The 14,720-nt window shown below is 39.6% G+C and overlaps 1 protein-coding gene across 8 annotated transcripts in view; it reads left to right on the top strand.

Annotated features, from left to right (window-relative positions):
- Positions 1–6,977, top strand: part of SHANK2 (SH3 and multiple ankyrin repeat domains 2) — a 352,365-nt gene extending 345,388 nt beyond the window's left edge. For all 8 annotated transcript variants that reach the window (XM_068684610.1, XM_068684601.1, XM_068684603.1 and 5 more), the window contains one exon: positions 388–6,977. In XM_068684610.1, coding sequence (XP_068540711.1) covers positions 388–961 — 574 coding nt within the window. In that variant the 3' untranslated portion in view covers positions 962–6,977. The remainder of the gene's footprint in view (positions 1–387) is intronic.
- The last annotated feature ends 7,743 nt before the right edge of the window (positions 6,978–14,720 follow it).

The raw sequence follows: 14,720 nt of genomic DNA, 5'->3' as shown, positions 1-14,720 counted from the left end.
ATGCAGTCCAAGGAAGATCAACTCCCGATTGCGCTGCAAGGGTAAAACAAAGTGGCCGTGTGCTTATTACAGATGGTGTTTCTCATTTAGCCGTGAGTCCATTTGTTGTGGACTGAAAAAGGAAGAATGTGCTCTGAAAGGTCTTTTTCTGAACTGCTCATAAGCAAAGGTTTTGTAATCTATGGTAATCAAAGGTAATCCATGGCTTACCATTTATTATTGTTTTATGGGAAAGATTCGATGACATTTAACCTGATATTGCTCCTTTAAAAAATACATATGTGTATATTCTTACATTCCAAAGCCATGTTTGCCATGTGTTGATATGGACAAACTTTCAGATGGTAGCTGCTGTGTCTAACTTTCTGTGTCTGTTTACAATTTCAGGAGCACAGAAGTCATGAGTACTGTCTCAGGTACACGAAGTACAACAATCACTTTTACTGTCCGACCTGGAACCAGCCAGCCGATCACACTGCAGAGCAGGTCCCCAGACTATGACAGTAGGACCTCAGGAGCAAGACATGCTCCAAGCCCTGTGGTTTCACCAACAGAGATTAATAAAGACATCATGCCTGCTCCTCTGACTGCTTCTGCTTCAGCTTCATCTCCTTCTCCAACTTTGTCCGATGTATTTAGCCTACCCAGCCAGCCCCCTTCTGGGGACTTATTTGGCTTGACCACAGGGCGCAGCAGGTCTCCTTCTCCCTCAATATTACAACAGCCAATCTCAAATAAGCCTTTTACAACTAAGCCTGTCCACCTGTGGACTAAACCAGATGTGGCAGATTGGTTGGAAAGTCTAAACTTAGGTGAACATAAAGAAACATTTATGGACAATGAAATAGATGGCACTCATTTACCAAATCTACAAAAGGAAGATCTGATAGACCTTGGAGTGACTAGAGTTGGGCACAGAATGAACATAGAAAGAGCTTTGAAACAGCTGCTGGACAGATAAGAATAGCTATTTTGCCTCACAAACTTCTGTTGATAACTAGAGATGGGCTGGTACTGAAATACCCCAAATGCCTTGTCTGTCTGCGAGTGCCAGCAAAATTAGGGGGGGAAAAACAGTTTAATTCCTGGTACTCAGGTAATGCAGACTGTATGCTACATGCCCAAACGTAAATCTAAATATGTACACGAGTGGGGCCATTTTATTTCAAAGTTGTGGGGAGATATGAGAGAGAGAGAGAAAATTGTTAACTTTAAAAATATTACCATCTATTGATAATACCCTTCTGCTGGAACCATTACATACCACTTTTCTTTCATCTTAAAATTGCAAGCAATTTTATTTTATTTTTTTTAATTGAAAGGCACTGTATTCTCTTCTTGACATTCATTCAGTTTCCCAGCAGGCTTCCTTAGTTTATTTTAAGAGGACAGATTGCTTCATTACCACTCAAATCTGTTTTTGTTAGCAGAGGCACACTATTGTGACAGGTACAGGAGTTCATATTACTGTTTTTTACTAGTTTAGCTCTCTGATTTATTGGCAGAGAAGCTGGTTGTTCTGCTGGAATTAGTTCAAAGGTAACCTTGCTCTGTTTTACCTGGTATTTCTTTATTTCTGCAGTTATACTTAGCATTCTTCCAAGGTGGCAGAACAAGTTCAACACATGCTCCATTGATGTGACCTGTAAGACGATGCAGAAGTTTCATAAAAACTGAGAAGTAATGCTCACTTAGAGGTACAATAAAATGAAGCTAGTTTGAACCTGAGACCCCCAGTTTTCAACCAGCTAAACTACTGCTAAGTTGCAATATGAACTCTACAAGCCAGAAAAAAAAAAAATAGTTTTTTATGTACAGAGGCACCTTTTGGACTTCACAGTCAGATACACAAATATGCTGAACCCTGAGTGATACCATTTAATTCAGTGAGTGCTTAGCTATTTTGAATATCAGGCCAAGAAAGAATAAAAAGATAGATGAATGTTCCCATTGAAGTCAATGGGAAGGGTGCCAGTGTTTTAAGAGAGGGCTTTCAGCCTGTTAGCAGAAATGGAAATAGTTCAGCCTGCTAAAAAAATGAACAAGGTAAATAAATAAAAAAAAAAAGCTAATGCCAAGATGGAACGAGGTCTATATTGTCCCAGCATGTGCATGTTAGGGGGCCAGGGGAACTGGTAGGTATCCAGTTTCTCATTTTTATCACTGTTAACAAGTATTGGCTTCTTGACAAGGACAGCAGACAGAGCACTTCACGGGGAGCTGAACACTTCCCGTTGGCCTCCCGTGATCTTGCACGGCTGCCAGCAGGGTGGAAGCAGAGAGTGTGCCCTGCTCCAAACCTGGTGGTGTGGCTGAGCATTGCCTGGGTGGTGAGCCCAAGAGCTTTCCAGGAGACTTCAGTCAGCAGGGGGGAACACATAGATTTGGTCAATCTGACTTTTTTCTTTTTTTCTTTTTTTTTAAGTTAACAAGTCTCTCTCTGCATGTTTGACCTCCCCTTGTAATTAACACCTCTTAATATCTGTGAGTTTTGTAGGTCTTTATTAACATAATACTCAAGTTGTTCAAGGTGGGTAAATTGTGTGTGGATGGCTAGACTGCCTACCTACCATACTTTCAGGTTCTCTTACATTTTGCAAGGTACCTGAACTTTCTTTCCTTGATATGGTCCTTCATATGGTCCAGCCTATCTCTGATTTTTTTATTGTGATTATTTTTGCTCACGAACAAGTGTCTAATTAGGTCTGCAACAGCCCTAGTATGAGTACATAAAGTTTAGCATTTTAAATATCTTTCTTTACTGCAAGTTTAAATAGTTGTACAGATAGTTTATAAGCACAATATTTTAAGAATATAAGTGGCTGGTCTACTGGGCAGCCTTTGTGCCACTTCAGTGCTAGAAAGTGAAAAACAACAAAAAAAAAACTTTTGTGGTTTAATACTATTTCTGTGGAATAATTATAAAGTCTTGACCTTTTTAAAATCAACCTCATTTGGATGCATCTGAACCAGCAGAGCTGTGTTATATTTTCTATCTTTGCTAGAACTTCTACAAAGGAGGATGAATATTTCTTCAGAAGTGGTTATAGTTACCAATGCATTGGATACTCATAAAAAATAAAAAAAAAAACTTATTTAGCCTCCTGCCCCCTTTACGGAACAACAAATCTTTTGACTTAACATCTGTTACTACACTATATTTGTATTTGAAAGTTCCAAGTAACCTTGTAATAAAAATCAAATACTAAGGCATTTTACTTTCAAGAGTACTGAATTTTTCCATAGGTGTTGTAGAAAATGACAGTCTCATTCAGATAGTCAATACAGGCAACTTGAGGCCATCAGATACTTTAAGAAGTGTAAAAATGGTAATTTAGCCATCATTGTCTTCCATTTGGTGATATGACAGAATTCAGTAAATAAACCACTAATGCCATGCTCTTTTTTTGTTTCTTTGGGTACAGTTGATATTACCTCTATAATATGTGCCAGAAAATACATTAGAAACTACGGTAGTAAAAGACAATGTAGAAGTTGACTTTTAAGCTGCTTTTTACTCACAATCTTGTTGTTGGATTTAAGTTTAACAAGTGCTGACATACACAGCAAATTACAGTTGATGGTAATCCCTTTCTTACACAGGTGTGTTTCTTGCTCGTGTATCTTTTCAGGTACTGAAAGGATAGGTACAATACCATTAGCAGAGAAGAGGTTTGAAACATTAAAGAGCTAATGAAATAGTTTATTTTTACATTGTGTCTTTCAAAGTAAACGTAATGAGACCTGAGAGGACCTACTTTCACCAATAAAATGCACCTCTGCCAAGATGAATCGGTCTCTAGCTCTGTTTGATGATTTTGCTACAGAAAGCAATAGTAACAGATACGACGTTGCCTCCGAGTATTTTCGTCAGTCTGGAAATGTTGGGGGGAGGAGAGAAGACCCTTTTATTTCATGCTACTATGATAGTGAAAAACAAGTTGTTAGAGATCTATGAAATACGTTATGATATTCTGGGTTTTAGGATCAACTTTTGTTTATATACTGTAATTTAAATAAATTGCATTTACATGCCTAGTTTCTGTAATATTTGTGTATACAATACCAAAATCTTACAAGATGTAAATTGTGTATAACTGCACAGACTCCTTTCCCTAGGTGTCTGAGAACATTTTAAGTTGAATTCATATATTATAAAATGACTAGATGTGACTGTTGATTTACAGAATTTACATATCACAAAAGTTAATTATTTGTGGTACTTAAGTTAATAAAAATAGTGATTTTTTTCTCAGTTCTTAAAAAGCATTACCCAGTTGATCTGGCGATGATTATGTGTATGAGCCACAAATATTGATAATTTTTCCATTACATTTTTTCTTTTCTTTTCTAGATATTAATATGTTTCTCGCTATAGTTTGTGTAACAACTTGTGTTCACGTTATCTATGTTGCTGTAATTTTTGTGCTTTAATTCCTCTTATTTTGACTGATTAAAAAATCAAGCTCCTGTAACTTGCACTTTTCCCCAATCCTTAATACTCTTGTATGGCAACCAAAATTACTGTAAGAAATAAATATAATATTGCACTAAGGTTGTGGTTCTGATTGCAAACAGAGAACACTGTCTGGATTTTTATTAAAAAAAAAAAAAAAAAAGTTGCCAAACTTGCAATCTGATGTTGTATATTGAAAGAGCATAGAATGCTTTAACAAAATGTAGATAGAAATAAGGCAAAACCATTGATTTATTGTCAGGAAAAAACACTTCTTTTTTCTTTCTTTCTTTTTTTTTTTTTTTCTGGTTAAAGCATTCTTTATGCTTCATATTAGTTTATTTACTGAGTTTGAGATCCATGTTTGAAATTTGACAGGTAAAAATATTTCAACAGGTGGTAGAAAATACTTATCTATTTGCCTTAAGGTGGGTTTCAAATAATCATTGAAATTTTTTTCTTTGCTGAGCGTGTGTGTGGGAATGCATGCTCTCAACTTAGTATTACTGGTAATATGAGGCACTCAGCTGTGGATCTGTTCTGCAGTTTAATAAGGCACTGAAACGTTTGGGGGGCTGGAGCTTTTGTAGGCAAGAGAAGCTTTACGGGCAGGAGAGGAACCAGTGCTCCTTAGCAGAACTTGTGCCTCTGGTGCCTAAAAAATGTACCGGCAGGACATATTTGTACTGTGAATAAATAATGTTTGAAGTGGGGGAAAAAAAAAAAAAGAAAAAGAAAAAAAAAAAAAACAAAAAAAAAACCTTTTGCTTTAACTGTTTTTTCTATCTTTAAATGGTGGTACAATGAAGATTTTTTTTCTAAGATATTGGAATAAATGCCTAGAACTGTTGCCATTTGGTTTCACATGTTCCTTAAATACTATTCTCTTCCTCAGATGCTGTTCTAGTTCATCTTTTTTTGTAGTTACCTAATATTTCACTCATATTTTTCCAACAAAATTACTTGGCAGCTTTGTTTTGTTAAGAAACATAGCAGGAAAAAAAAAAAAAAAAAAAAGCGCCTTTGTTTTATTTCAGGTACTGTGGCAATCTAGTGATAAACACCTGTATATCTAAATAAAGTCAGGTATTTACAGAGCAAAACCAAGAGTGCTTTGCAGTTGTCAATGTTTTGTTGGTCAAAGAGAAGATTTTGCTCATTGCTGTTGCAGTGTACATTGTTGTGTTTTGTCTTGTTCTTGTGTTGTTTGTTTCTTTTTGTTTTGTTTTGTTTTTGTACTTTCATGCATTTCATGGTCTTTCATTCCTTGTGTCCAAAACCATGAAAAAAACAGTAGCTATGATGGGACATCCAGAATAGCAAGATAGTAACAGTACTTCAGAACATGGGATTAAAAAAAATAAATAAATCGCGTGCCTTATAATTTTCAACATAGATGAACTACACTGTATTTAACACAAAGAGCTTTATCTTCCAGGAATTACAGTATCTGACAAAAAGAGCTCATTGTGCTGTCTTCTAAAATGAGAAGTCCATATCACTGCATTAGGAAAAGTAGTTGGAAAAACTGAAATGATTTACATCTCACTTAAACACATTGTTGTCATGAAACTGATTTGAAGACCTTTGTTCAAATCTCGTAAATGGTAGGAGTGAGTGTAGGGTCAATGAAATGAGACTGTTATTTTTGGTTCAATTTACTACCATAAATATACACTTAGTTATTAATGTAGTTGACATGTACTGTGTATCAAAGACAAGGTAACAAAAATAAATGCAGTGGACGCATTCTGTAGTCTGAAGAAGCTGGTTCTATAACGCTGACATCTAGTGGAATGTGATGGACATAGTCACAGAGCAATATCTTAAAATATGTATTTATTTTAAACAATTGTCATTCTTTTACAAGAAGTCATTTTAGCTTTTTATTATTATTATTGTAAGTTGGCCTAAATATTTAAGTCAGAAAAAAAAAGCTGACTATAATTTTACGAATTATTCATTGAATGAGAAACCTTTAAAGAACTGCAATGTTTTTCTAGTCTATGTGTGGTTGTGTTTTAGCAATTTTATGTTTTAAATGTTAGCATCTCCATATGATCCTTCATCTGCATTGAGCATGTTTTTTAAATAAGAATGTATTTTTTGTCGCCAGTGCTGCAAACTTGGACTGTTTTGAACAATTTCAATCAAACATTGCAATCCGATGAACAACAGCTGTTTCAGATCCAACCTGCAAATGACTGCAAGGCTTTTAGATTAGGTATTAGTTCAGAATAGCTGGTGGATTTTTTATCAAATGTACTTGCAGAACTGACATTTGGTTTCTCAAGGAAAAAATTGTTTTCCTCATAACTGATGCTAGAAGGAATACATGCACGTGTGTGTGAGTTCTTGTATGCTTTTAATGTAAAGGTTCTTGGACAGCATTAGAAATCAATGTACAAATAGGACACCAGTGTTGCATGTGCTTACAAATGTATTGGAATAAATGTTGCAGTGTACCTTTTTGCTTTGAAAATCTGAAGAGAATACAATATACAGAAAACTCAAAATGTAATTCATGTTTTAATGGGTTATTTTCCACTGATATTTATGCATTATTTAATTGTCTCTAATCTCCTAGTTTCCTTACATACTTAAAAACATTTTAAAGCAATTTCTTAAAACTTGTGAAAGTCTTGAAATAGCTGAAAAGGAGGTTTGGGGGACATAATAGGTAACCTCTCTGCTGCACAGCCTTCTGAAGTCTTTGATTCACTTTCTTAAGGATGTTCTTCTTCAAAACAAATCCTGAGGGAAACATAGTGTTGTTACGAGGGTGTAAAAAATTCATGGCTCCCTAAATGAGCTCTCATTTGTCCATAATGGATTTTGAGAACTGCCAAGTTTGGCACTCCATTAAAAAGAAAAAAATCAGTGAGGAACTATTGCGATGATGTCTTTTGGTTTTCATTTTGATTTGACCTTGTTGGCGTGTTTTGAGGTCTGCTTTGAACCTAATATCAGCTCTTTCAAGCTGTGCACGGATGAAGTCAAAGTGAGAAGTCAAAACCTCTTATTAGCGGAGAACAGATAGAAAGGTGACCAAAACAGAATTTGAAGTGTTGTTTGCTTACTAGTCCACATGCAGTGCTGAAAAATAAACAAAAATAATTTCTTTTTCATCTGAACATGGTTGAATATGAGCTCTGTGTCCAATTGTGCATAAAATTTCTGAAATCTGTAATAATGGTCATTTTCTGCAATATAGGGAGCACCCAAAACAAGGGTAGGTGATTTCCAGAAGATATTTCGCAATTTTTAGAAAAGGTGTTTTCTTGCAGAGAAGAATTCTGCACAGGTGGTGTATATTCAGAGCAGAGCATTTATGCACCTTGCCTTTTAGACCTCATTTCTGCACGTTTCCTCACTCAAGAGAGTGTTTTTATAATGCCTTAATACCCTCAGGCAAACTTCAACCATCTAAAGAAAAGTCACTGGGCTAAAACTGTGTATTAACTGCTTGTGCTGATGAGACGGCTGTTTTTTTCACAGGGAAGATCTTTACATCAAATTGCATCTTATACACTTGAAAGATCAGTGCAACGCCAACAGGAAAGATGTGCTTGAACAAAGCACAGCGTACGTAATCCTTGCCTCAAGTACATGGGACTCCTCTGTTGGAGCTGGCAGAAAGGAAGAGAAAACTTTGCCTCGATAAAGGCGTACATACATGTAATGTGTGGCCCTGAAGAAATTAAGGCATTTTCAAGGAGGACTGAGGACCTACTATGTGAGGGGGCTGAGGGCACTCAGGAGAGCTCAGTGTGTGGTTGGTGCTGCCAGGATAGGTGTGGGACACAGCTGCAGGCGAGGTGCTGGCAGTGGGTGCTTACAGTAGATTTTTATGACTCGGTCTATTTAACCAAGTAAATAGAAGGCTGAAATGAGATGTCTGCCTTTCCCACTCACGAGTGGGTGAACAGCCAGGAGAGAGATTGTAACTAAAAGGAACGTCAGTGCTAGGAGAGGATGTTACTGACTGACAACAAATAAGTTCAGGTTGGAAACTGGGAGAATGCTGCAACGATGGACATGAGGGATTTGCAGCTGGGAAGATCACAGTTCTGGCCTGTGCTACAGGAGCCTATAACTTATTTTACATTAGAAATAGTAATGGATTAATACTGGAGTACTGGATGAAACACCGGAGCGAAGAAACAAAACCCAGGATACACACATGGAAGATGCAAAACCTAACACAAGGCCAAAGTGTTCATAAATTTCAAGGAAGGCAGCCATGTACTGGCAGTAGTCTGGCTTGGGAAAGATAAAAAATAATTAAAAACAAACAAACAAGCAAAAAACTAGGAAGCAAACACCTGAATTTGTGTCACCTGAATCAGAGAGAAACAAATGTAAGCTCTTTTTGAGAGCTTTGCCTTCCCCAGGCCTGTTAGACATCTCTATGGCCATGAGTCCTCACACATTTCCCAGCACCTTCATGCTATCCAGACAAGGGATGCTCAGACAGAGGCACCTGGCCACCATTCAGAGTTATTTCCAGCCTGCGCCCCCTTTATTTTCATTGTCTGGCTGTATTTTAGCTGTGTTTGTGCTTGCCGAAGAGGAAGACAACGGCCTGGGACATTTTTCACCTCTCCCTCTGGAAGAGCTGGGCTTGGAGCTCTGGCACTGGAAATGCCCTGTCTCCTTTCCTTGCAGCATTTAAGAGAAATTTAAGAGAAAGGATTCTCACTTACGGCCTGTATATCTACCTTGCTTTTTTTTTTATATTTTTTTTTTACTTTTTTTTTTTTTTTTTTTCCCCAAGCAGTCTGGTGCTAGCTCATGCCTCCCCCTTTCTTCACATTAGAATAAACCTTGTTAGGGAAAGCACTAGGCTCAGGGTTTTAGTTCAGCTCATATGCAAGGTTAACAGGCAATTTGTAGCAATTTCTGTAAAGCCTAAAACAATTTCTAGCAAAAAATATAGATTTTCATATTATTTCCCACCATTAAATAACAGATGAAGGAAGCATTCTAACCAAAGGATGCTCAATCAGATAGAGAAGGAGACCCTACCTATTTAACTGTGATAACATGCTATGAAGAATGTATTTTTGGAGATTGGTGAGGCAAAAACAGTATTAAGAAATGAGCAGAAACTGGGATGTGATTGTGGATGATTCACACCCCCTTAATGCTTATCAGGGTGGCCATCCAGCTGGATAATAACAATATCTCATGGTATTTGCTCATATAGGTAAAACTTGTGCTTTCGGTGCTTCAATTATCTGAGACTCCTGGGTTTCTTTTCAGAGTAAGTTTTCTCCCTGGACATTAAATGGAAGCTTGAAGAATTTCTCCTGCAAAATAAAACAAGCTCCTTCTGGTCTATCTACAAGTCTAACGCCTGCTGGAGGGCTGGGCCGGTGACCTGCCTCGGGCAGAGCAGAGGAGGAGCCACCCCGTGCAGGCGCTTCCCAGAGAGGCTGCATCACCGCCCAGAGATCTCTGTAATGTTTCTGGAGGCAACTGAATGACTTTTTCGCCCAGGACAGGATTGCAGAGGGATGCAGGCGAGTACAGGTGCAGGCAGGTGGCTGATGCCTGCTTGTGCTGATGAAGAGGAAGGTGGAAACACTCAAAGAGGACAACGAGCTGGTCTCCAGCTGGTCAGCAGTCACCAGACCTTTTTTACTCAGAACAGTTTCTTTTTCCTGACAGCTCTTGCACTTCCTGGATATTCCTCATTTTTCATCTAATGCACTCTACTTCACATTAAGTATGTTTCCATGATTGCTTCCAAACAAAACTTTTTAAACAACAAACAAACAAAACCACAAATGCATTGGCAAACAGCGTGCATGAGTGAATTCTTCCAGGCACAGCTAAGACATTTATATTCAGGGAAGGTATGTGCATTCTATGCGGTAAGGTGTGGTGGCAAGGTATTATTATCATATATTATCATTAATACATATATAATATTCATTTTGAAAGCTAGCTAATTTTAACAATAGGTATAAGTGATGGGGAAACTTTCCTGAGCCGAGCCTGTGGTGTCACAGGCTCCTGAGTGTGCCAGGTCATAAGGGCATAAGCACAGAGTGAAGCCTGGGCACAGCCACCCCTCCTGCTGCCTGCCCAGGAGTGATGGGGAACCTGGGGACTGCCCCAGGCAGCAGGACAGGGGGACAAACACAGCCCGTGTGTGCAGGGAGATGCTGCTCACAGAGTGCATGTGATGCAGAGCAATGGACAGAGTTGTCCAGACTGGGAGTGTTGGTTCTGCAGCCAAGATCTGCTGGGCATAACCCTTTGCTTTTGCTTTCTTTGTGAGTGCGCATAGAGTGCTCAGTTCCTGACTTGAATCATCCTTTGTCAGTTTTGCTTACTACCTCGGCTAGCAGGTACTGCTACTGCCCACGATTCTTGATCTTAATTTGGTAAGGGCGGCTATTTCTAGTCATATATGCCTAACTATTAAAATCAGAAGCAGATGTTAGAAGAGCAGTGTTTATGCATCAGGGCTAATAAAGGGCAGGACTTAATCAACCATTTCTAATATGTTTAGAGTCCTTTGATATAAAGAGCATTTTCCTTTATAACATGGATATTTACAACTTCACTGTAAGAACATTTGAGTTTGTATCAATGCATAGTTTTCAGCTTGAAAAGCCGAAGGCCAAAACTAACATCTAAGGCTTACAGAAGGAAAAGGTTATTCAAGTGCAAATTAGCAATAATGCAATTTTAAAAGCAATAGAGCCAGGTAGAACAAGCTCACTGGAGAATTTATTTCCACATTGCAAAGGAAATAACACCCAATATTTAGTAGAGAAATGTTATTATAAACTTGGAACACTACCAGCCTGTATTTGAGTTCTTATATTACTACATTAAGGAAGATTTTGGTCGCCTTTATTTTTATGAGGGCTTTGTTGACCACATTAAGGTTTCCTGCACTGTTGTGCAAATATAAGGGTGCCAGAGCCCTAAGAGGTTTAGTTAATCAAGACTTTTTCTTGCTGGCATAAATAGTTGAATTCAGGGTAAGATGATATATGCAGTAGTTTACATTTTACCAGAAATGGTAATAGCACTCTTTGTTCCTGGGAATAGAAATTGATCTTGAATTTGAGCATAAAGCTACTAATGCGTATTAGGCTGGAACGTGTGCAGGCCAATGTCCAGGGCTGTTTGACACAGAGGAACACATAAGCTCAACTAATAGCAACATTAATAACAATGCTAGAGCAGAAGTAGTACACATGGTAATGAGCACATATCTACCCAGTACCATGTGGGTTAAATAAACATATACTATTGAAGAAAATTAGTAAGCAGATGAGCTAGGACATGGAACAACACACTTAAGGCGAGGGGGCCCAACAGACCTGAAAAACATGTCCTAGGGAAAAGAGCTGTGCTCGCTTGGTATTTCCCAGCATGGCAAGGGAGTATTAGCAGATCTAGCACGTAAAAGAGCTCAGCTTCATTCAGTAAGAGATGGTAGCTTGGCTTTTCTGGGTTTCTAACAGGAGATACGAGAGCTTCAACATTGTTTGCTGAGGGAATGAACCTACCTATGAATGCCTGCTCCTTCGCTCTGGATCTGATATTGAGCATCTGCTTGTCCTTTTCCAAAGTTTCAGCAAACTGTAGTTCCTGTTCAAGATTGAACAAAACACCAAACAAAATTTTAGGAATGTATTTGCACTTCTAATGAACTGCCTGAATTTTAGTTTATCATATGTTTTGCTTTCAAAAAAGGGCCATTAATTACTGGTATAAGGTAATTGCACTGTAGGCTTTATTCTAGAAAATCCAGGCCTTTAAATTTAGATTTTACATTAAGTGCAAGACTCTGGACCTTCCTTACAAAATACCATGACAGCACATTCACTTACAGCAACTACTTGTCATAGAGCACTGTAGAAAGACCTAAATCTGATCCAAAATACTTTCTTCCAGAGTTATCAACTACAAGGGTGGCCAACAGTGCTTAGACAGGGCAAAATGCATTTGAACAGTCAAGAGTAGGGCTGTTTTGCCTGAGTTTTCCCTCACAATGGTACTACCCAGCAATGATCTGGCCATCCTAAAATATCTAGATCACAACAGGAAAATCGGGAGGACAACCAGAAAAAGATATGCAGCTCAAACACTCACCCAAAGAGCTGTAACAGCATCTGCATATACCAGGAGCACGTTCAACTCAGAAGTGGGCAGATATAAGTGAGCATCTGAAGAAGCAACAGGCCCAAACCTTCAAAGCAGGAAACAGGCCAAACACATTGATAAATGCCTCTCTTTGAGTCAAGTGCCGTTCCAGCAACACCAGGAGCTGCAATGGCAATGCCCTGAAAGCTAGAGAGAGTGTCCATGCAATTCATGGCCCCACTGCACACTGGTGCACCCAGGCCAAGCTTTCCACGCAGCCCAAGAGCTGTGCTGGCCTCCACGTCTGACCACCTGAAGGCTGTTCACAAGAGAAACCTGTCTGTGGCTGTAACCAGTCCTACCCACGGCCCGTGTCCCGCAGGGTGAGGCAGGATCACCACAAGCAATGGGACGCAGCCTGCGAGGCAGCAGCAGGGGCCTGCACATCATGGCGCCTTGTGTCACCTCCACACCAGGCGCATGCACATTCATATATATACATGCATGTGTACCTGCATTATACACATAGTTCAGATTCACCGTGGTAAAATAAGCTTGAAATGGAAAATGTGTGTCTGAAACCTTTGAAATGGATCGTTTCCTTCTAAACACAAGCAGGGAGGCCAGACAGGAGAGGGAGGGAGGCCTGTGCCCCACAGGAATACCACAGCAGTGGGCCTCAGGATGGCGTCGTGCTTGATCCCCTGCCTCCATGCCTCCAGCACAAGGTCACACATTCAACAGTTCCCTAGCTTCATCTCTAATCACTGAAGCAAAATATTTCTTTATCCAGTTAAAAGGTTTTAGTAATCATTCACTGGCAGCTTTACTAGGCTCCAAATAGTGAGGGAAATTGCTCTTAATAAAAACTATAAAGCTTTTTACCTGACATCTTTATAACTAGTGTTGGCAAATGTAATATTATTTAGCCTCTTCGACCTCATCACCAAAATGGGCCAGAAAGCAAGCAGTATAATTTGTCTGAGGATTTTGCAGTCATAGGCCTCATAATGTGTTTAAAAGCATCAAGTCAGTAAGTCTGTCAGCAATTCCCCTGCTCCCAACGTGCCTTTAGCCACACCGTTTGTCCCAGGTTTTTTCTTTCCCTCCTCTGGCAGCGCAGCCACCTGGGTAGCCCATTAATCCACACAAGATCCACCGTGGAGCAGGTTCTCAGCGTGCCCCACCTGAGGGCAGGCAGGCCGCTGCTTTCACACAGGACATGCTGGCTTTGGGGGAAAGCTATCATGTGCCATCTCGTGACCCTTCGAGGCTCCCTGGCTGGCCGGGCAGTGGGAGATGCAGTGCCCCTTTTCTGCCAGAGCTTTCCAGAGTCTGGGACAAATGCGTCAAGGAAAGCTATTTTAATCAATTCCAATTCCCTTTCTGGATGATGTCCAGGCCACTACTCCGCACACTCAGCATTACGCACTTGAGATCGATTTTTGTTCTTTTCCTCCTTCTATGGACTCGTACATTAATTTCCCTCTCACCAACTGACTTCACAGCTGTGTCTGTAAATCACTGTAGAAGCAGTGTGCTCAACACGAATAGAATTTGAGGAAGCATCTCCAAATTTAGTAGAAACCAAGCAACATGCCTCCAGACATGAAGGCTCCACACCCTTGTGCAACACAGAAAGCCTGCAGCAAGGTGTGCACTACCTATGGCAGCTGCTCTTGCCCCTCACAAGGAGCCAGTGTGCTACTTTCATGTGGGTGTGCTTAGGGATGGTACATTTCAGGAAATTCCTCCTCTAGTTGATGCAGTTGCTGCCATCAGTCACTGTGTCTTTGCCGACAGTTGCGTGGCTCTTGGCTTTCAAGTCAAGGGACTTGAAAACTTGTGCTGAGATTACCGTGACTGTCACCCTTCCGGGTTCAGGAAAGGCTGCAGAGGACACACAGCCCTTGTACAATATAAAATGTTGCTGATATGCACAGAGACACTTCTGCTACTCACCTGTCCAAGCCAAAGCCCCTCTTCTAAGATACTTCCTTACACTTTGCTTTGTGATGCCCTTGCTTCCTATTCCCCATCCTTGGTAAAAGTCAAAACCTGGTTAGGCTGATGACCCTTGCTGTTGACAACCTAGTCAGAATTAATGTGCTGGAAATGGCCCATTGCACATAATAAAATAAAATAATTATTA

This window comes from Anas acuta, chromosome 5 (assembly GCF_963932015.1).
Source record: "Anas acuta chromosome 5, bAnaAcu1.1, whole genome shotgun sequence".
Classification (NCBI taxonomy): domain Eukaryota; kingdom Metazoa; phylum Chordata; class Aves; order Anseriformes; family Anatidae; genus Anas; species Anas acuta.
This window is presented reverse-complemented; position numbering and strand designations above follow the sequence as displayed.